Source organism: Chelonia mydas, chromosome 1 (genome assembly GCF_015237465.2).
Source record: "Chelonia mydas isolate rCheMyd1 chromosome 1, rCheMyd1.pri.v2, whole genome shotgun sequence".
Lineage (NCBI taxonomy): Eukaryota > Metazoa > Chordata > Testudines > Cheloniidae > Chelonia > Chelonia mydas.
In genome coordinates this window covers 186,433,817-186,457,169 of record NC_057849.1, presented here as the reverse complement: position 1 = coordinate 186,457,169, position 23,353 = coordinate 186,433,817, and the positions used below count along the sequence as shown (strand labels likewise).

The 23,353-nt window shown below is 38.6% G+C and overlaps 2 protein-coding genes across 13 annotated transcripts in view; one reads left to right on the top strand and one right to left on the bottom strand.

Annotated features, from left to right (window-relative positions):
* ARL13B (ADP ribosylation factor like GTPase 13B) overlaps positions 1 to 23,353 on the top strand; it is an 81,290-nt gene that overhangs the window by 17,211 nt on the left and 40,726 nt on the right. The gene's annotated exons all lie outside the window — the stretch shown is intronic.
* On the bottom strand, positions 4,984 to 21,470 carry STX19 (syntaxin 19). The gene is made up of 2 exons (XM_027820018.3): positions 21,165 to 21,470; positions 4,984 to 10,481 (listed from the first exon to the last, which is right to left on the bottom strand). Exon 2 carries the CDS (start codon positions 10,412 to 10,414, stop codon positions 9,533 to 9,535), a length of 882 nt encoding a protein of 293 aa, XP_027675819.1. The 5' UTR covers positions 10,415 to 10,481; positions 21,165 to 21,470; the 3' UTR covers positions 4,984 to 9,532.

The following is a 23,353-nucleotide window of genomic DNA, read 5'->3' as shown; positions in this document are numbered from 1 at the left end:
CTGAAAGGTGGCTTATTTTGAACCTTGCTTTTGTTTCCTGCATGTTTTTGCTTATATAGCCCCCTGTTAAACAAAACCAATGTAGTCATACAGTAAATATCCCAGTAACCATGTTAACATAGAGCATTCATAAATTATTAGAGAGTAGCTCCAATTCCATCAGTGTCAAATAAAAATTGCATGGGGAAGGAATGATGGTGGTAAAGGCACAGAAATGGAACTCAGCTCAGGTTCTGGTCTCAGCTCTGCCACAAACCTCTTGTGTCACCTTCAACAAGTCAGTGTAGTGCCTGACCTTTTTTTTTTAATAGAACAGGTGCAATTATATGTATTCAAATACCGCAATTGTACACACACAGTATTTGTAGTTACATGGTGAGTTATGCGCCTAACTGGTCATGGGTGCGTGAAGATGCCTGGCTTATATATGCATAATCATATGGTGATTTGAAAATCAGGCTCTTAAATGTTTCTTCCTCCAGTTTGCTCATCTGTGAAATGATGATAGTACCTCACTTAGAAGGGTGATGCCGAGAGTAAATTAATGTTTGTTAAGCGCAATTAGACTCTCTGACAGAAGGTGTTGATTACAATCAATGCAGGAATAGTTTTTTTCACAAAGAATTCCATCTTTGCGGCTGCCCCAGAGCAGCCCTGTTCCCAAACATATGTTGATATTGGTAAGTGCAACTGGATGATAGATTGTGACTAAAATTAAAATGTGTCCTTCCAAAGAGGGGTCAGTTTCATGTCCATAAAATTGCCATGCTGTAGCAGTCCGTAGGTCCATCTAGTCCGGAATCCTATCTCCAACAGCAGTTAGTTCCTGATACTGCAGAGAGAGGTGCAGTAAGAAAGCAGAAACGTGATAATTAGCCCCATACACAGGGTCTCGAAACTCTCTCTAAGAACTGGAGCTGAGGGTTTATATCCCTTCCAGAATTTTTATCGTTAATTATGATAATTCTGAATATTCTTGTTATGCATATACATGTCCACTCCCTTTTTGAATATTGCTAAATTTTTGGCTTCGGTTAATTCAGGTGTAAATGAGTTTCTTATTCTAACTTTTATCAGTTTTGAATTTGCCACCTTCTAATTTCATTGTCCCCTTTGTTTGGTGATATGAGACAGGGAGAGCAGAAGTCCCCGACCACTCTTCTCTCTACCACTTATTATTTTATATGCTTATATCATATCCCCTTTTATTTTATTCATTTCCTAAAATAAGCAATCCCAATTTTTTAAACTCTGCATATGAGGATTTTCCCATAATCGTTCTTGTCACCGTTTTCTGAGCCCCTCCTTGATTGCTGCAATATCTTTTTGAGACAGGATAACCAGTTCTGTATGAAGTATAGGGTATTCCAGATGAGAGGACACCACTGATGTCTATTTATTACAGCTAGATAGAGTTTCTAGATCTGCCATCTCCCTTTGCATTAACTGATATATCTGAACTTATATAAGAGCATGTCCAAATACAATTCCAGTCCATGTCAGGTAAAATAAATGCCAATTGAAGTGTGTCGTCCATTTTATCAGTATAGCTGTGGGCACTCAGTTTTTCTGAAAATCAAAACGTGAGTATGTCAAGTTGAGTGTACAGAAATTCAAAGTTGCACAGTCGGTGAACACTTTTGGAAAGTCAGTAGGTCAGTAATTGTGTTGATGCACAAGAATAAGTAGAATCTGGTTCCTGTAAAATTGAGCAGGGCTAATAAGTAAAAAGCAGTAAAAATTGTGTATCTCTTTTCCTCTTTTGCCATTAACAAATATAACTGAATACACATAGGGAACAGACCTTCTGGATTAAATGGTTCCTTTGTTATATATAGATATAATTTTTTTTTACTTGAGTTGTACTTTAAGAAACCATGACTGCAGTGTATTTTTGATTTAGTATAATTGGGTTTTGTTTTAGCATAAAAAAATCATGCTGTTCATATCTCTGGGATATAGTTTGTGAGACTTGATAGATTTCCGTTAACAGTGTCTAAATAAAACTATATTCAAGGTTCTTTTAAGCTGTTACGTGCTGACATTTTGGCCCACTGCTTTGTGCAGTGCTTAACTTTTGAAGTTGCTAGTGTTTATATATGAGCATCATTGTAGCAGTAAACAATTTACAAGCTCCCCCCACAACCTGCAGCTACAACACAATTGATGTTCCATGCGGTGCTTTCAGTTAAAGGCCCTAAACTATAATCCCATTCTAGTGGAAATAGGGCTTAGTCTATTTTTCCCCACTTAAAAAGCACAATGCAAGATCTTTGGGCAGATATTTCCCAGGTAATGGAGCTATAGAATGGCTCAGTAACATTCTACCTGAAGATGACCATCAATGTGAAATCATTCAGATTAGTAGCTAAATTAGAGGAGAGAGAGAGAAATATGAATGAGACACATTGTAAATTCTGTGAGCCTCATTCATATGTTTCCTAGACATAGCTGTATGTATTAGAAGTGCATACTGAGAGCAGCATATGAAAGACTGATCCATGGGACATCATGTCTTTCATAAAATCTGCAGATATGTTGGCTGCTGACACCTTGTGCAGTACTGTAGGATCCTTCAGGTGGAAAGAGCATGATTTGAAAAATGGTGGGGGTTTTTTCATTGTAATTTTTAAAAAGAAAGTGTTTTTCAATTCACTTAAAAAACCTTTCACTTTTTGACAGTACCAAAGAATGGTTAGTGTTTGGGGTTTTTTTTTTTAAAAAATCTTTTTGGTTTTCACAAACAAAAAACTTCTAATCAATTTTTTAAAATTTTTGTTGGAAAAACAGAATCTCAACCAAACTGAGAGATGTGAGTGAAAATTTCCATTTTGACTGAAAAGCCATTTTTTGTCAACGTTTAAATGAAAATATTTTGAGCAACTTTGCTGAAAGGCTCTATACAAAAGTGAAAATATTTTCTGGATCTGTTTCATGTCACCTTAGTTTTGTAAGATGTGTGAGACATTATGCCCCATATTCTTCATAGAGATATTATGATGTGATTATGGCATAACTAAGATGTATTTTATGCAAGATGGGTCAAGTGAGGTATCATTGAAAAGGTTGTGATTTACTGAATATAATTATCCTATTTGTTTGCATGTATCATTTCTGTATCCGAAGTTAGGAATATTGACTGTGTATCAATTACCAGTGGGTTTACACCTGGGGAAAGCCCACAAGACAGAATGCAGTCAGTCTAGATGGCTCGCTGTGAGGAAGAGCCATTAGACAGAACAATAGGTCTTTGAAGAAGCTAATCTCCTCCCTTCCTGGAAAGGCTTCCTGAGGACCTTACAATTAGTCTTTGAGTTATGGCTGTAGGGTCATGTGATCAAGTCACCTGTTACTGGAATCCATCTTGGAATATCAGTGTTTTTCCACTGACGGGCATGGGAACTAAGTCTGGAAACAAAGGCTTCCCGTCATATGCAAAAACTATTTAAGGCAGGGGAGTGACCTCAATGTGGGTCATTCTTCACTGTCTCCCTGCCCAAGATGACTGCTGGAAACATCTAAGAAAAAGACTGGGGAGAGAAGAGCTGAGCCCAGGCTGGAAACGTGTCCGGCCTGTGAAAGAAATACCTAGAGTTTTAAGCTGCAAGCAAGAGCAGCTTGCCTTCAAGAACCCTCTACAATCTGCCTAAAACAACATTTAGGGTGAGAATTTCCTAGTTATAACCAATTTCTTTAGGATATTGAGCTTAGCTTGCATGTTTGTTTCATTTACTAGGTAATCTGCTTTGATCTGTTTGCTATCCCTTACAATAAATTAAAATCTACCTTTTGTTGTTAATAAACTTGTTTTGTTTTGGTCATAACCCAGTATGTGGAATTCATAACTGGGGGGCAAAAAGCTGTTGCATATGTGTCTCCACATTGAGGGAAGGCGTGAATTTCATGAGCTTACGCTGTACAGTTCTCTGTGCAACGTAAGACGGTGTAATTTTCAGTTTGCACTCCAGAGGGGGGTGTACACTTGAATATCTGGGTAGTTCCTTTGCTGAAGCCTTCCCATGCATGGGGTAGTCAAAAAGCCTTTTTGCATGTTACAACAGCTGGGTGTGTCCCTACGTGTATGTATGCTGGTGAAAATGTGAGACCGGGAGCGGGTCTGCAGCTTGTCACAGCAATACAGTTAAAGGGAGCACAGGCTGGCTCAGTGTTACACCAGTTCCAAGTGGCACCCCAGGGGGAACCTGTCAGAATGTGGTTATCAGTAATAATTATGTCTTGGAGTTTAATGTCCTTTTAAGACATCTCTCTTTAGATCCTGTTGGCATCTGTTTTTTAATTTATCCATAGCTAGAAATAGTATCTAAAGACATTGACCTACTACATTTTCTTTGCCATACAACACTACTGCTTAATTTGCTAAGCTTGTTTTGCTAATGTAGGTCTTGTAAGAGTGTTGGAACACTTAAATGGCTAATCAATATTTTATATGCAGTGAACAGCAGTGGAAAATAAGTTAGAGTAATAGAAAGTAAGACTTGTGTTCATGTGATTCATATGGGTCAGTTCTCTCATCGATGTCGTAGCAGTTTAAACAGATCTCTAATGCTAATGGTTTTTCTTCTTTTGTGCATAAATTCCCCTATGCTCTAATTGGGAGGGAGGGTCTAGATCTCGTATTATGTAGACAAATATCCAGCCTGCTGGCATTATTAAAAATGATCTTCTCTCTCTAAGTGCTTGAAAGCATGGCAATGAGAAAGTAAATTTCATAAAAATGTCAGTGATAGCCCTTGAGACTTATAATAGATTGCTGGGTAGGGCAAGGGGAAATGTTGTATTTTCAAGGCAGAAAGTTATTTTTCTTTTCTGCGATCTATTTTGTTAATGAGGGACTGTAGCGGCTAATGTATCAAATAGTCGCATAACACAGTCATGACTATCTAACGCACTTTTCTAACCAAAATGTATTTTCCTTGTCTGTTAGCGTTTCTATATAACTCTGCGGCTATAGAAAGCCCATTTTATGTTCTAGTAAACTGCCCTAACAAGATCTTGTGTTTGTATTAGTTGCGCACATATACTTCAAGCACCTTGGCTAACCAACATAAACAATCCACATCAAAGTCTCACAATGTCTATATACGTTCTACTTTCATCAATTAATAGCAGCCTTTGCTTGACAAAATATGACCAGGGATCTCTACACATTTTGAGCCCTGTGCTTGTTTTTTTTCTTTCCTCTCAAAACCTTGGCAATATATTATATATTTGTCTGTCTTGTTGTGTTCTAATAAGGACAGCAGAAACAAAATTCTTTCACTATTTACTTCCTCCTAGATGGAAAATTATTTTCATAACTATTGTTGAAAACCTGGGCTTTATTCCATATTAAAAAATAGAAGCGTTTTTTCCTTTGAAGTAAACGGTGTTTTATTAAACATCCCTAAGTGTTAGCAGGAAGAGCTGGACTGGTAACACATTTCTTTCACAGATAAGAATGCAATATGTACATCTATAAAACATGGGATTTTGTGGAAACAGGTGGTGTTTGTTAAAATGTGCATTTCATTAGAATAATATTTTAGGCAGGGTTTCTTGAACTTTCGTCATAGTTTCCCTCCCATTCAGGTACAGAAAAAAAGCCACAGGGAATGGTGCATGTTAGTAGCATATTAGCCATGGCAGTGCGCGCTCGCGCTCTCTCTGTCTGTCTGTCTGTCTGCTGGCTTGTTCCCACTTAACTCTTCCGAAGCCAAAGTGGCTATATAGGGTGTACACAATATACCATAGAACAGTGGTTTTCAAACTTTTTTTCTGATGAACCAGTTGAAGAAAATTATTGATGCCTGTGACCCAACGGAGCTCGGGATGAGGAGTTTGGGAGAGGGCTCTGGGCTGGGGCATGGCGTTGGGGTGCAGGAGGGAGTCAGGGCTCTAGGCTGGGGATGCAGACTCGGGTGGGGCTGGGGCTGAGTGGTTTGGGGTGCACGAGGGGGCTCTTGGTTTGAGGGGGTTCAGGGCAGGGGATTGGGGTGTGGGGTTGAAGCGCAGGCTTACTTCCGGCGGCTCCTGGTCAGTGGCACAGCCGGGATGCAGAGGCAGACTTCCTGCCTGTCCTGGCACCGCAGACCACGCTGCGCCCTGGAAGCGGCCAGCAGAAGGTTCGGTTCCTAGGTGGAGGCGCACAAGCAGCTCCGCGTGGCTCTCGCCTGCCGTGCTCAGGGCAGAGGCAGTGCGTGGAGCCCCTTGGCTCCCCCGCCTAGGAGCTGAACCTGCTGCTGGCCACTGCCGGGGTGCAGCGGGGTGTCGGAACAGGTAGGGACTAGCCTGTCTTAGATGGGCAGCACTCCTGATGGGACTTCTAACGGCCTGGTTGTTGCTGCTGACCAGAACCGCCACGACTCAGTGCCTTCCATTCCGCGACCCAGTACTGGGTTGCGATCCACAGTTTGAAAACCACCACCATAGAAGGTTCTGCTTTAGTAGAAAGCTTTTGGAAGGGGAAAAAAAAGTTCTTGTGCTTGTTGTGCCTGAAACTCAGCTTGATAAATATTCCCTTAACGCTGATGCACCACGTGTGTGTGTGTGTGTGTGTATATATATATATAGAGAGAGAGAGAGCTCTTAGCCCACTTAGACTGTGTTTTCACTGATGTTTTTGGATGTCCCAGTTTGCAGTTGTTGAACTTGAGACTTGTTTAAAGAGGCCTGATTTTCAGAAAGACCTTCTGGAAGTTAGGCCCCACTCAGGTGTGTCAAATTGAGCACCCCAAATAGCTGTTTGCTTTTAAAATGTAGGTCTGTATTTTATAGAAGTTGCTTGCTATAATCACAGCCTTTACATGAAATCTCGACGGATTGTGCATTAGTGTCAAAAGGAGGAATTCAAAGAATCTTTCTGTTAAGAATTACTTTGGAATCCAAGGTTCTGATAATGCTTTAGCACAGGTTAGTTTGGATTATAATTGAAATTTGGAGTGGGGAGTTGCTCCATTATATTTCTAAGCTCAATGTAAGCTTTTAGAATTAGTTTAGTAGTTCTCTGTGTGGGTTTATTAGCACCAGTAGTGACTGCATGGGATTCTAGCATAATTATCAGAGAAAACTAGCAAATCCAGTTTCTCAGAATTTCAGTAGGCTTTGATCTGACCACTCTGAATGTGTCTAGATTTGCTTGGATTCAGCATGCCCCATGGAGGTTTGGAAATGTTTCCAGGTTTTTCCTGAACTAATTTATCTCCGTTCTGTCGGCATTCTCAGTTAGAATCGCAGCAGGCCAGCATTTTGAAAGCTGGAGGGTGCAATGCTATTCCAAATGGGACCTTGAGCAGAGGAGGGAGACAGCAGTGGGGATGTAGATGGTATGAAGCACTCTAGATCCACCTACTTCTTCCCACTGCGGAAATACTTCTGCTGCAGGGAAAGCAATGGGCTGCCTCTCAAAAGTAATTTTTCTTCGCTTCCTGCCTTCCTAATGCAGCTGTCCTTGGGAGCAGCTTAAATGTCTAAGGCTGCAGGCTCAGCTAGCTCAAGCTTTGCTTCTCATCTTAGCTGCTTGTGGCCCCCAGGGACTCAAGCACCACAGCACATAGCTCTTTAGGCAGGATGGGAGGGGGGAACAAAAACACCACAAAGAGCAAAACAAAATTAAAAATTGAAAGGCAAATATGCTTAAAAGAAGAAACAAGGTAAGGGGAAGTAAAGAGAACAGATAAAAGGATGAGAGGAACATGGCTGAGGCCTGGTGCAAGTGGGGCCTGGAGGGTATCCAACCACCAATCTGTCTTGAGGGGAACTGATACAAAAGAGAAAAGCTGCCTTGGGGCCTCTGCACTGGGCTCCAATCTAATCTTTGCAACCATCTCTGGGCTGGACTCCATTGCAGGTTTGCAGTGGATGAAGAGGTAATGTCCGATTGTTCAATCGTAAACCTAGTTTTAAAAGGCAAATTCAGACTTTTTTAAAAATTAATTTGTAAGAAGTTGAAAATCTTGGGATATAGATTCTGAGGTTTAAAAAGGAGAATTAATTCATGTCACTTTGGCTACATCAGGGAATATACTTTTTTTTTTTTTTTTTTTTTTTGAGTCCACAGTGCTGTATTTTGGTATCCCAGCACATGGAATGCTTTTTTCATGGTCTTGCTGTTGTATTTATTGCCACTGTAACATTCTCAGTGTAGTTTTATATGGAAATATTCATGTACTTGCATATTTGATGAAAGTTCAGTTCTGCTGCTCTGACTGCTTCTAGCGTAGGATTGCCAACTCTTCAGGTTTGTCCCGGAGTCTCCAGGAATTAAAGATTAATCTTTAATTAAAGTTTATCATGTGATGAAACCTCCAGGAATATGTCCAACCTAAACTGGCAACTCTACAGGTTAATTTAATTTAAGAAATACTTGTCTTGAAGTGCTAGTAATTTGAGATTTTTAACTAACTGAAGACTGAAAAGCTGACTAATTTAAGTTGGAAGCTTACTGGTATGTTCTAAATACCCACCTTCCTAAATAGGAACTATGGGATAATGATCTCTGTGTGGGGATGGGGAGAGGGAAAGTCTTGAATAGAATAAAGTATAGACAGTATAACCCGTCATTGAATGAGGTTTCTATATTTCTCTAATTCACACTTTCAAAAAGCAGTGGTTACCTTACTAATTTAGAATTGTTTGGTTCAGTCCTTATATTTAAATAGTTAAGATATAGACACATTAATTACACATCATAGACACATACATTCACTCTGGACAGAAATATAATTCATACATTTTATAAACGGAGAAATGTGCGTGGTTCCCCTCTCCAGTTGGCAACACTTGTGATTTTTACCACGATTCTAGCTGTATATGATGTTTTAATTTAAAGCCTCAGTTCCTGGAGAAAAGTGATTAAATAGATATCTCAGCTTGCAAATTAAAAAAAAAAAAAATAAAAAAAAATTGCTTGCCTCATAGTTGCTGAGAAAAGCCTGAAAACATGACTCAGATGCAAGCTGAAGGCTCAAAAACCAGAATGCAAATAAAAATAACCTTAAACTTATTTTGTTTTTAAAAAACATAACTAAGCCAGTCTCAGGGTTTTTGGGGCCCGACACATGACTTCTGAATGTTTGGTGTTAGCAATACTGTTAATATTTCCCAGCACCACTGGTGGAACCTCCTATGACCTTGCCTTTATATCACGCTGGTCACTGTGATAACCCACCAGCTCTACTGGACAACCTCTTGTAAAGCAGGATTACTCTGGGTTGGTAGGATCAGAAAAGGTGATCTTTCCACTTCATCTGTGTTTCCAATGTAACACTTGTACCACAGCCTAGCAGAAGCAGAAAAACTGCTGAGAATCCCTAGGTACTACTTCTCTAGTTCTGCCAGGAAAAGCCACTTGCAGGGGCACAGATAGGATTTTTTTTTTTTTTAGTGTGAGATGCACAGAAGTAAAAGGAAAGAGCTCTCGAGGTGGGGAGAGTAAGCAGAAACAAACTGAAGTATAAATGGAACCCACAGAGCTGCTTCAAAAGTTCTACTGGCAAAATGGTAGCCTGCAAAATTTGAGAATCATCCCTTTTTGTTATCTGCAGCGTGGACAACACCAGCAACATATTGCTTTACAAAGGTTTCTCTTTCTATACCTGGCTGCAAGTCTAAACTTCTCTCTTGATGTTTGAACATAATCTTGAGTATTGTTTACACCCATTTCAATGTTGTTGATAATTTCTCCTTGTTCCTCCACCAGAAGCGAGATCTGGATAAAAAATTCCTTCAAGTCTTTGATATGGTTCTCCAGATTGACCAATTCTTTGTGTCTTTGTTCAATCTCTGATAGTTGAGCTTTAGTGATTTTGACTTCAGTTAGCAGATTTTCATTGAAAATCTCCCATTTTCCTTGTTGAAGCATATCGTTCACTTCTTCCTCGGAGACCTCTTTCCCAACCACGTCAAGCTGGCGGACAATGAATGTCTTGCATTTCTCCTGCTTGGCTGTTATAGCATCATTGTATGAAAGCATGGTGTTTTGGAAACGCAGGAAAAGGAACGCATGCTGAGATGTAAGGATTCTTGCAATGGCGGAAGATGGCCCGTGTTCGCTTTCGGACTTCTTCACTGTTTTTGACAGTTCATCCAAGCATTTACTTACATGCTCTGCTTGAATTTTTATTTCTCTTGTAATGTTGGACTCCTTTTTAATAACACTAAACCTTCTCATTGAGGACATGAGGTTTTTCTGCTGCTGACCAAACTTTTGAACGTCCTCTGCCAAGTTACTAATCTCGTCCTGAAGTCTCTGGATTTCATTTAGGTGCCTCTCAGTTATGGGCTCTTTCTCATAAATAATAGCTTGCTGTTCAAACTCTACTTGGTAGTCTTCCTTCACCCCAGGCGCACAGCTGTTCTCTTCAGCTAGCTGCAGTTCTTTTGCTCGCAGTTTAAGTTCTTGAAGGCGGTCTTTCATTTTTTCCGTCGTGCAAGGAACAGCAGGCTAACTTTGTCTTTCCTTATGAGTTGAAGTCACTGTAATCCTAAATGTAACAACAACAACAAAATCCCTGTTTAGCAATTATCTGCACGCAAACTGGCTATGCAGATGGCAGAGAGCTATTCCTGTGCACAGAGATAAGATGTCAAAGAAGCAGCAAATGGGAGAATATGAGCATCTGACTAAATAAACCTTGTATCTGGTGATTACAGCTATTCAATAAATTGCAGTTAACATAAAACCGCAAGCCTTTGACTTGCATCAAACAGGTGCTAGTTAAGAGCATATCCCAGCCTTTTTAGTGCAGAATTTACTCCCCAAATGTACACTGGCCTGAAGCCCAAGATGGGCTGTTCAGTCCTGGGACAGCAGTAGTTTTATGATTTGGTATCTAGAAATTAAAATGGATTAGAAAATGAAGGTAGGGCATGTTTGAAAAAAAAAATGGTTTGAAAAAAATTATTAAATAATTTACGTTTTAATATGAATTCTTGGAGTGTGAGGTGAAATTCCTACTAGCATAGCTCTGAATTTGCAGGATTAGAACAGGAGTTTTATACCATTCTCAGCTTCCCAATGGGCATCACAGCCCTTAATTTCTAGTCCTGGGATGTTATAAGCTAGACCTTTAAAAGTGAAATATTTTTGTTTGGAAAAGCTATTTTAGGCCTTTTGTTTAACATGGTTTAGAAATCTCTGCCCCCCCCAAACTCCCCTCCAAGGCCTGTATAGTTAAACTAAGGGTAGCTACTTTTAAAATTCCTTTATTGTTCTGTAAGTTGTATTTGGTGCATACAGCATTCATAGTAATGTAGTTGGAAGGTTTTCTCTGCCTTTATTAGAATTACAGTAGAACCTCAAAGTTACGAACACAGGATTTTGAAAGGGAATGAAACCAATGTCTGATGACGCAACTTTAACAAAACAGCACTCTTGGAGTGAAGCTTTCTTTGAATGTTTAGCTTACACTGTCTTTTTGGTGTGCAATAGTTTTAAAGTATTTAGTTAAATGTTATACTGTACGGGTCATTACATAGAGCAGAGCCCCAGATGGCTGCTTGTGTTGCTTGTGCTTATTGCTGGCTCACAGACTCATGGGGGCTTTCAAATAGTGGTAGTCTTAAACAGGGTGGTGAAAAACCTTGTATGGGCTGGTATCTCAAATGTGGAATTGACATGTTTTAATGTAGTGACATTTTTGTGGCTGTTTCAGTGCTACTGCTGTTAAGCCTTCTTCTCTTCCTACCCCTCACCCCCCCCATCAAAGGAGAAAATAATTGATGGGATTGTTTTTGCAGTAGAATCTCCGTTCCCAGCTACTGCTCTGGAATAGGACTTGGGGTAACTGTCTAGTTCAGGATTTTTGTGCAAGTACAGTATAATACGAGAAAGTTGTATAGTACCTGATGACCTTATATTTGGAGCTACTAGTGTAAAATTCATTTTAATGTCTCAAAGCTTTAGTCAGCCCAAACATTTTTCCAGAGGACATCTACAACATGACTCTGATTATACTAGATCTGAGACAGGAGGAATATATTAAAATTATAAACCGAAGATAACTGCACTTGGGAGTGTAAATTACACAAGCATCATTAAATGTGAAGTTAGTGACTTTTCAGTGCTTTCTTTAACAAATTCTTTATATGTTGAATGGGAAATATATTCTACATATAAAATGGAAAATAAATTGTTTATATCTAATCTAAACAAAGTTAGGATTTTCTTTAATGTCTAAATTTGTTCATTTTGATTCCAAACTGCTGCTTTGTCTATCAGGATAACGAGTTGTCAATGTAATACGTCTACATTAGATGTAACAGAGCAACAAATTACGAAGGGTAGATCACTTCTGGATTAAATTATGTTTATAATCTTTTCTGTGAATGATCAGGAACCATAGGTCTAGTCAGCAAAACAGGTATGTACATTTGGAATGTCAACTCAGATATCAACCAACTAGTGCTGTAGTACTGTTTTTATTAAAGTTTGGCTAGTAGAAATTTCTCATCATGTGCATTGAAGAAAAACACAACACTCCCCCACTCTCCTTGAACTCAAAAATGACTAATGTTTTGCTCAAATTTTCCAAAAAACTTACCATTTGGCAAAAAGCAAGAATGGAAAATTTCAAAGTAAGAGGTAAAGACTGAAGGAAGAGAGGAGCATGTGATAATGGGGTTGTAAAATCAACTTCTGTGCGTCCTTAGCTATAGAGGTCATTACTGCCTGCTGTGACAAAGGATAAATGATGAAAACTTATTGTAAACTGTTCACTGGTCCTTACATAATTATACACAGTACCATGACTACAGTCATGGTCTGTTGTTTGGCTCTGAAATCCTTTTCATTGCGTCTACAGAGATGATCCAAATGTTCTAACAGTTAGCATTTTGGTAGGTTTACTCTCTGTTACCTTTACCTTTAGGATAAACTTCTCACTAGTGGCAAAAATGGAGGATTTGTGCAGACTGGGACACTACATCTCCCTTCCTATGGACTTAATAGGGGGAGTTCAACTGCATCCTATCTTGAAAATTTCCTACCTCTCTTAACTGAAGTCTACCTTTTGCACAAGGTTAATCTTCAGATGAACTTCACCAATTAGATCAGAACACATTAGAATATATGAAGCAAGTTACATTACAGAAGGGCTTTAAAAACGTTATCAGAGTTCACCATCATACTGCCAAGATTCAACTCTATAAACTTCAAATAATTCAAAATTGCTTAGAGTTACTGCGCAAAGAGTTGCCTCCACAGTTAGTAAGTGTAAACTAGTGGAATGTCGTGCCATTTTGGCTGTTTTTTTGGTGGTGATAGGATAACTTTTTAATATACTGATGTTTTTTAAAAAAAAGTGAAGATCTTTAACAATCAAGTTCAGTATGTTTATATATCATCGAAGTAGTGACACACGTAATGACAGCGAAGGAGTGATTCCTATACATTGTCAGTATGCAACATACCTTTTGTACATATTTACACAGTAGTGTGAACACCTTAAATAATAGTACAGTTGTAGTTTCTCTGATCCCTAGTCTACACTTAAGGTCCCTAAATACATTTATGCATAATGAAAAGTTATGAAACTAAACGCTTGGGAATATATTTCCAACAAAGTTAAATATGCCTGTCCACAGGAAGATTTAACAGGAAATCAAACCCAACAATAAATGTAAACTGTGTTAAGACTTTTTGCTGCGGGCCATAACTAATTGGAGAAAAGATAGATACTGTATCCTAGCATTGGTAATCTCCCCCTGCTCTCTTTGTTTTTTCTTGGTTTTTGCTGCTATCTTATAGTTTTTTGTGATACAATGTAATAATTTTCTAAGAGCCAACAAATCCACCAGTGTCAGTGTTTTGGTAATGTACAGAGACTTAAGTTCAGGCAAGCCTGTTAATCTACTGGAAAACATTATTTTGCTCAAAGCAAAGAAACCCTTGCATGATGTATTCATGTTACAATAATTCCTTAGCATTGCTAAACTTACTGTACATCTGCCCATAGTAGAAGACATGTGATTTGTTAGAGATAACATTCTTTTGAAATGTTTCAGAATTGCTTGGCACCATTTAGACTGCTCCAGGGAAAGTTCAGATTGGGGCATGTGAAAGTAATCGGGAGTGCTGAATAAAACTTCAGAGAAGTGACCTGAAAATCTGTTTTAGCATAACCTAACACGTCTGTTGACCCGTGTTAATTTAGTATGATTTAAGAAGCCTATAATTAAAAGGCAAGTTATAAGGGCACACCATTGATGGTAATGGGGTGGCAAGATAGAGCTTTTGTGAAGCTGAATGATTTGCAGTTAATTGTTGGAAAACTTTAAAACAAGCAGTCACCATGTTACCCCTTCAAAACCAGTTATAACCATATTAAAAGTTGGCTGCCAACTGTTAGTGTAAACATGCAATAGCAGAAAAACACTGTTTTTGGATTTTGTATGTGTTTTGTATATCTTTAAACAACTGTCTACTTAGTTTCCAAGTATTTGAGTGACATTATCTTCAAATTGGCGAACGCACACTTCTTTATGGGAAAATATAGTGATAGTGTATGAATGTCCTGGGACTGTGTACTGGAATATTCAGAATATCAGTCTCCTATCTTTCCCCATGCACTCACAGACTGAGCAATTAGTGTTCAAATATTAAACTCACAAAGTTAAGAGGAAAACACTTTAAATAGCTATTAATAATTGGACGACTTTGTGCTTTTACTTTAGTCTTAGTGGGAATGGAATGTAAGCAATTGAAACTTAGTTCCATATCTTACATCCTAACAGCCTAGTCCCTGCCTGCAAACACTGCTTGCCAATTAAGCTTGTCAGTGTGTTGGGAACTAAGAAAAATGCAGAGTCAGAAGTTTCAGGTAAATACAGTTGACAAGTTGAAGTGGGGGATAGGCAGATTGTGTAATTGCTGGTAGTCTCATTTATGCTGTGGCTCAAAACAAGCGGTGTAAGTGCTCAGTATTTTCAGTCAAACAGTGCAGCCTTAAATGGCTGTAAACACAGTTGGTATCCATTTCTAACATGGTTCCAAGCTATATTACAACTGTGTTCAGAAACAACGCTATAGACTATATGAGAGAAGAACCCTGCATGACAGTCACTTTTGAGCACAGTGACTGGGAGCAAAGTTTTAAGAGTGTACTGTGGTCTAGAGTCCAAGTCGTCATTCTTAGGTGTCTCATATTAGTAGTGCAAGAATAGGCTCAGTGAGATGTGCAACATCTGAAATGCCTATAGTTAAAATACTTTTGCTCCACATGGGAAAAATTATATTAGATCTGAATTTTCAGTTTGTTCAGCAGCTTTGCTTGTGTATTTTCTCACAAAATTGGAGAAAAAATTGTTATGCTTTCAACATTTTTCTGTAGAATCTTTCAGTGACGTTATCCCAAATGCTGCATTAAAGTAGATACAGAAGAAAAATTAAGTGCATGTATAGGTTTTCTTTTTTTATTTTAAAACACCTTGCTTACGGGATATTCAAGCTAATTTTTTTGTTTATAAAATGGTAAGCAGGCTTGATGAATATTTCCTCTCTTAAAAAAAGTCACTGCTTTAAAATGTTAAACGAGCTGATGTTCATGGAAAAATAGCTATTCTTAAATTTTATTGGAACGGGTCACATTTTCTGTTTCTATGCCAAATTCAGTCCAGTTAGACCAGCTTCTATTTTTAAAACACTGCTGCATTTGTGCATATTGTAAAAAATGAATTATTCACGATAAACGCTCTGGGTATCTGTGTGTGTGTGTGTGTGTGTGTGTTATATGTTGTGCAATAAAAGGAATGTAGCAAACAGAGGGACTCTGTGAAGGTTGTTCAGCCTGAAAAAACATACTCGCTATGACAGGCTTTATATACTGAAGGTTGCTATAGTGTGTTAAACTGCACTGCATATTTATAGTGCAACATCGTTGTCCATTGTGTTGAAAAAGTAACCAGTAGCGGGCAATAATGCTTACGTTAAAAATGCTGATGCTTGAGGCTTGCGTTAAGAATGTAACATCCAACTGGCACAAAGGAATTGGGATCATACTAGAGCGAGTGCTTTGGGGGCTATTTGTCCATACAGTTGTTCTAGCTTGCTGCAGGTAGGCTCTGCCACTGACTCCTTATAGGGTTGTTGATAGAGGGTGCCTGGAACAGGACTCTGCTATAAGCAGAGAGGGGTGTATTTAGATACTTGGCAATTAGCATGAGTAGGTTTTGAGGAAAAGTGATGGTATTGGGTGCAGTGTGTCAAACTGGGAGTCGGAGTAGAGGACAGGTTTGAGGGGAAAACAAGGAACAAGCTTTAAGAGCTGGAAGGGCTAGTGGTATTAATGAGGGGGTTGTCTGAGGGGGGTTTGGGAGGTTCTGGATGTGACAGACAGGGAAAAAAGTGATTTTCTTTGGACATAATGGTAAGGATTTTAGGATTTCTGAGGGACTGGTAAACTCCAGGAGAGGGAACTGCAGAATTTTGTGAAGCCATTATGTTCTGGGAAGCATGAGAATTACTGTAGATTGCTAGCCTTGAGATGTTGGGTGGAGGAGGGGATTGTGAGCAGCTGAGATAGTACAGGGTCGAGAATGGGCTGAAGCACTAACATTAGTGGAATGGGAAGAAATGGTGGCTGTTGTGAGTTATAGTCTGTGTAAGCTTTTATGCCTTCAAAGTGCTGTATACCAGCTGATTCTCCACATGTTCCTGTGACGTAAACATCTTATTGCCTCTATTTACAGTTGGGGAAACTGAGATAAGAAGTGAAGTATCTTGTACACATTGAGTCATTGGCAAAACCAGGATTTGGATTAGAACCTGCAAGTTCTGGATCCTTTATTTTAAACATTGCCATAATAATAATAATCACAATTCCCACGCATAAAGATAGCATTTGTGCTGTATCTCACTGTTTCTTTGGGTAATGGAAAGTGAAGTGCATGCAGTATGGACTACCAGAACTCAACACTAACAGCCTGGAGATGGCCTCTTGCTGTTAAATGTACACTGCACCTGGAAGTCCAGACTGACAAACCACCCTTTTACTAACTGCCAAAACAGGCAAGCTTGTAATGGGAGTGGATAAACTTAATTAGAAACCAGAATGGAGCTTTTTAAAGTTTCTAACGTGGCTTTTACCATAGCTAATATCCTAACTTTAAAAATGTCTTAATGTTGTCATTGCCCCTTTTAAAAAAAACTGGCAGGGTTTTCAAAATGAGTAATGGAGATGCTGACCTTTTTTCAGTTCATTTGTGGCTACAAAATGGAGTAGCTGCACCTTTACTTGATTGTTGCAAATATAATACCACAACTGCAAATCACAAAACTCCCCCAATGAAAATTAGGCAAACCTCCGCTGCAGTGGTGACTATTTTGGAAGCTCAGCCACTGCTATACTTCGAGGGCAATAAAACCGGGTAGCATGGGAGATGGGTGAAATCAATGCATTTAATTTCTGTAGCATCTAGTAGCTACCCAGACCATTCAAGGCTTGCTCTCCTGACTTATACAACTGGAGACTAAAAATTTACTCTGTAGAGTGCCAACTAGTGCTTGGTCCCATTTCACAGCTGCCAGACCAGAATGCTGATATTGTAACCATGAAACAGAGCTTTACTGTCGTGTGAGAGAGCTTTCCAGACAACTTTCAGTATTTTTATCAAAAGAAGGGCACTGTGCAAAGAGCACACATCAACTGTATGCTGACTCCACAATGAAGTTCTCTATCCAAGTGCAGTATAGCAGAGGCAGTAGTAGTGTAACTTTCTGTACTGCTCTGCCTTTGCGGGTGAGAGAGATCTTAAACCTTCATGATGAACCAACCCATGGCCCCTGAGATGCTACTGCTAACAAAGCTGACAAGTTTTTTTTTTTATGGGCACAGTTATATGAGGAAGTAGACTAAACCCACCAATTCTCTTTACATTGGCTACCCAACTAGCTCTTGGTATGATCTGGGTCAAATAGAATCCAATGAGCTACAGGTGAAAGGCTTTATATCCAATTACCCAATTCCTACAAGGCTAGAGCTGGATTATTTAGTCTTCAGTCTTTTGTCTGTGAAAGGTTTCCAGTTCCTTCTCCTTTATAACATGTTTACATATAGTTTAAATCCTGTGCATAGACATAGGAAAATACCAGTTACAATCTATTGTCTGACTGTCTGCCCTTCAGCCTGAAGTTTGGAATCCTTGTGTTGAACTCAGAGTTCTCTCTGGATAGAGCCTGTTTGATTCAAAGTCATGAGTCATGATTCAAATAGTACAGGGTGGAGAGCTTTGAGAAAACACTCCCAGTAAATAGGAATAGGATTCAGAAGTGAGGCAGGAATGATTCACAGGGTAAGTTGTTCTAAGTGAAACAAGAGTTAGAATTGTCATTAGCATGATTACTTCAAGTGGTAGCCTAAGAAAGGAGCTGCACTAGAAATGGCTACAAATAAAACTAACACATAGAAAGATTACTATATTTCTAAGTATATCCTATACTTAGAGGTGGTGGAGTTGGCTGGGGGGAATCTTGAATTGGATAAAGTTGATTCTCTTTAATCTCCTTCCAAATGCATGTATACAAACTCTTCATTCCATCCCCGTAGCAGGTGGATGGTACTGCAGCACTTTACTTCAAGGCATATCATGCCACCAGTTTTTCATTGGGTATGCATCCGATGAAGTGAGCTGTAGCTCACGGAAGCTTATGCTCAAATAAATTGGTTAGTCTCTAAGGTGCCACAAGTACTCCTTTTCTTTTTGCAAATACAGACTAACACGGCTGTTACTCTGAAACCAGTTTTTCAGGGTAACTCACTATTTTAAAAGGGGAGTTCTGCTTTAAAAGTGAAGGTACAGAAGGCCCAGTTTGAGAGGTAAAGTAGTATAATTCACTGTATTTGAGAAAGAAATACCAGTGCCAATTTATTGGTAAGTAGAAAAAAAGCACTGGTGGATTATGTGACTGTCACACTTCTCAACAAATCCAGAACATACTGTAAACTGAGTCTGTTATTTTGGAAATAGAAGGTAGGAGACTACTTATAGCTAAAAATCAATTTTAGATTAGCTAGTTTAATTTTGTAATATTTTGCTTGGTTAATATCTGTTAAAGGTGTTCTGCAAAGAGAGGAGATGGGAATCAAAGGAGGCTTGCTTTCTAGTTCTGTCATAATAATATATAAGGAGGACTGAAAGTGTGAGTTTTTGTATGTTTGTTTTATGTTAGAAATACCATCAATATAGTCTTGTCTTCCATGACTTTGCCAGAGATTTCATTGGAAGACTAAAAAATTGCAGGGGAACTTACTAAGCCCTTAGTTGAAGGGGAAGGGATGTGGAATCTAAAGAAATCTTTTCTCTCAACTCTAGGCCAGGTGTTTGAGTTAAATAGGCATAAATGAAAAACACAGTGTAAACAGGGAATAAAAATCCTTTCCTGTCTTAATTGCTGAGGTTTCACTTTCTTGGTATTAGTAGGAGTAAGTCATTCTATTAGTTGTCCATATGGCCTTGCAGGAAGAACAAGGTAGAGAAGACCAGAATTTCTAACGTTATAAACAACAACAAAACCAAATTGAACACCTTTTTAAAAATAAATACATAAATGCATTTATTTTAATTATGAATTATTAATACAAGTAATAAATTCAGGCTGCCTCTATATACCATGAAGTGCAGAAAAGCATAACCGACTTGCTTTTCCTTTGCAGATCACTGTTATGATCAGATCTCCTCTGTGCATACACGTGCACGTACCTCTCCTTTGTTTTTCCCATTACATATGGTAAGAATCTTGGTTAATACACTACCTTGGCGGAGGGGAGAGAGAGACCAGTACCTGTGATCTCTAAATGAAACCACTGTTGCTCATGGAAAGCCATTCCTATTGAATTACTTCTGCTATTGCTAGCATTTCTGATACTGTACATTTTCTGAATTTGTGGTACCCTTCACTGTTCATGGTTTTTGATGGGCAGTATTTTAGAATTTTGGGAAGTACAAAGGCTTTAGAATCAATTAGAGAGAATCACATTTGAAGGCAATACATGATTTATCTTGAGGTCAAATTGGGTCCAAAATTTTAGGTTCCGCAGTCACAGGCTTTTACAAAAATTATTCCACATAGAAATGTTTTTAAGATACTACTTAAAGAAAATCCATTGGCAAGATAGGAGTCAGTAAACCCCTTCAGTATTTACATTGCAGCATTGTGCTTATGCAGAAAATCACTAGATCTTGAGCCAAGCTGAGAGACGGGCAAAAAAACAGAGAAGAGTAAAATTGGTTTTGTAAAATTTTTTCATGTATGATGGAGCTTCAGATATAAATATGGAAATGTGCAACATGCCATTAATGTGAAAGTGTCCTTTTTCCATATTTGGATTAATCCACTAAACCATCTGTTGGATTTCAGAAACATGTAGCATTCATGTTTCTGTGGCTCAGGTGTCTTAAATTTTAGAAATAGGCAAATCAAGGAGTAAGTTATTTTGTATTATTATGAGACATTCAGATTTTGCCTATAGGTGAACAGAACTTTTTACTGAATGCTCGTCTGTGTATCAGCAATACTTTTCTTAAATGCCAGATGCATGATGTCAGTACTACTAAATGTACGCAAACGCTCCCTTTCCCATGACTCTTCAAATAAAGTTCAAAAGCTCTAGTCATCATAAAAATCCTAATTGATCTAAAAGTTTTAGTGCTTTGACTTTAACATATGCAGAAGTAAATATGTTAATATGCAATCTTAAAAGAAACCCAAGTATCTTAATATAAAATTAAAATAAAATAAGCGTGCTCTTCTGTGTATGCAGTTTTTCACTTGGTAAACTTAATTTGACAAACTGTGAGTGAAGCACTCTGCTGGTTTATCACTTCAGGTATGTTTTGATGTACGCCTCTCGCAGTTTTAAAACATGAACCTTCCTAATAAACGATTCTACTGACTTGAAAAATTAAAAGCAAGTCCTTTCCTTTAAGGTAATTCTGGCACACTTCCAGAAAAATACATTTATGCATTAAAACTTGTCTCACAAATTAGCATCCATATACAAGAGCAGTAGAATTGTTGAGAGCATATTTACTAGTAGCACTGTCAAATTCTGAGCAGGGGAGACAGCCACTATTTGTGTATCTTCACACTTAGTTATTTCATTTTAAACTGTACTGCAAACTGTTTCTGTAATATTTGCAACTGTTAATGCAAAATAAAACCAACTGTTTACCTTATAATGCTGTGCTGGTGGCAGTCGTCTTTTGTTTTGTTTTGTTCTTCGGTGCTGGAATCCTACTTCTAAGGGTGAAATTCAGCATATCCTGAAAAGTATGATTTTGACCATTTGCTTAAGTAATGTGTCTTGAGTGCCTTTCTGTTAAACAGTTTCTGCATGCCTGCTCCTCCTGGTTCTTAAATAATCATCTGGAGGGTGCATCTCGGAGAGCTGTGGTATGAAAAGCTGACTCCTTGCAAGTAGTACTACAGTAGAAGAGCAAACTGGTTACTTTACTCTTGAGGAATCTGGTTCTGCCAGTTGGAGACTCAGCCTTGCGTTAGAGGAGGTTCATTTTATTATAATTGGCCAATAGCAGAAAGTTCCTGTGACTAGCTTCTTAGACACATTATTTGTAGGCTGGAAGTACAATATTCATTTAAAACAAAATAAAAACCAAAAACCACCTCGAACAGGAATTGAAGTTCTACATTGAAGCGGGGGAGGAATGCTCACCGACCTATTCACAAAACTAGTTTGGAAGCGTAGGCCCCCCAACAGTCAGTATTTTAAGTCTTTAACTCAGTTCATAAATTGAGTCCAAAGATAACACAGGAACATGTTTAGGCTTGTCAGAATTCAATTTTCATTTATTTTTTATTTCAGTGGATAATATCAGTGTTTGTTTATAAGATTTTTTTTATTTTTATCAATTTTAAATTTTCACAGCTGTGGGAAATTATGGGGGTCAGATAATTATTTAATGACATGTTGAATTAAAAAAGTTAAAGCTTATACCCATTTAAAACCCAAATTGTCAGCATCCCATGTCAAAGTGTACAAAGTAAATATACTTCAAACTAAATTCTCAAGCAGCATTTTTCTTACTTTGCCCATCTGTAAGTTTTGATTATCATCAATGGAAATATTTTTTCATCGATTTGTGTATAATGAAATCAATGTTTGCCAACCTTTACCAGTAAAAATCTATTCCCTCCAAGCATTTGTAGGTTGTGTCATCTTAATCAGTTCTCTTCACCAGTTGTGTCCTCTTCTCTGGATCTTTACCTTGTCCAACAGAGATAAATAGTTAGTTATTTCACTTCTTATGTAATTGTTACTTATGCCAGGTATAGAAGCCTCAATACTTTGTCCAAATATTCAGAGTTTAAGGCCAGAAGGGACCATCAGATCATCTAGTCTGACTTCTTCCACGTCACAGGTCACCAACATCACCCAGCAGCCGCACACTAAATCCAACAACCCAATTAGACCAAAGTATTACAGTGTGATACAACGTGTTCCAGAGGCAGAGAATAGGTGGAGGTGCTGAGGTGTATCAATGCTCAAGGCCCTTGTAATGGCAGGGAAAGTATTATGTGGGTATATCTCACTTGATCAAAACAAGTGACCTGCTCCCCATGCTGCAGAGGTGGGAAAAGAGGTGGAAAATAGCGAGGATCCCTAAGGTTAGGGTCCCTTGTCTATTAGGCACCTGATTCAGTGGCCTGGTTTACAAAAGCTCTGAGCATCCAGCAGCTCCAAGTGAAGTGCACTGGGAAATGCTGGGTGGCCAACATTTTTGAAAATGAGACCGGATGTTCAGGTGCAAAATGACAGACTTAGAAGCCTAAACTTAGGTACCCATTTTTTAAAAAAATCTTGTCCTCAGCAGTCTCCTTCCTTTTAGTTGTCATGGCTAGGCTTAAGTCAGTGTGTGTGGGAAAATAAGTTTCTCTTCATATTTGATGTCCTTGGTTGACTGGGCTGAACTTAGGTATAAGAATAGTATTTCTGTGAAGCTACCTTTTAGATTCTCCTCAAGGGGTTGTCAATGAAGACGGGACCTGCTTTAACATTGAAGCTAGAATTTTATTTCTCTGTTAGTATAAAAGAATGTTCACATTTGTTCTTCCTCTGTTTTCTAAATATTTTAGATGGTGTCCTGCAACCAGATCATCTCCTGCCAGCTTTTTGGACATTGTAGTGTTGTGTAGTAGCTATTTACCATACCCAGGGTGGCACTCACAAGATTGTCATTCCCACATGCTATTCGCTCCCTTTCCCCCACCCCTCCATTTTCAATTTACATTCAGTTGAAGAATATCTTTTGTGCAAAATGCCCCATACACTGTCTTGTTTAGAAGCCATGTGTGCAAATACACCTTGAGCTACAGTCTCTAGGCAAAAGTTTAGCTCCTAGC

Coding starts and splice junctions, on each gene's coding strand:
- STX19 (XM_027820018.3), bottom strand. CDS start 10,414: ATGAAAGACCGCCTTCAAGAACTTAAACTGCGAGCAAAAGAACTGCAG.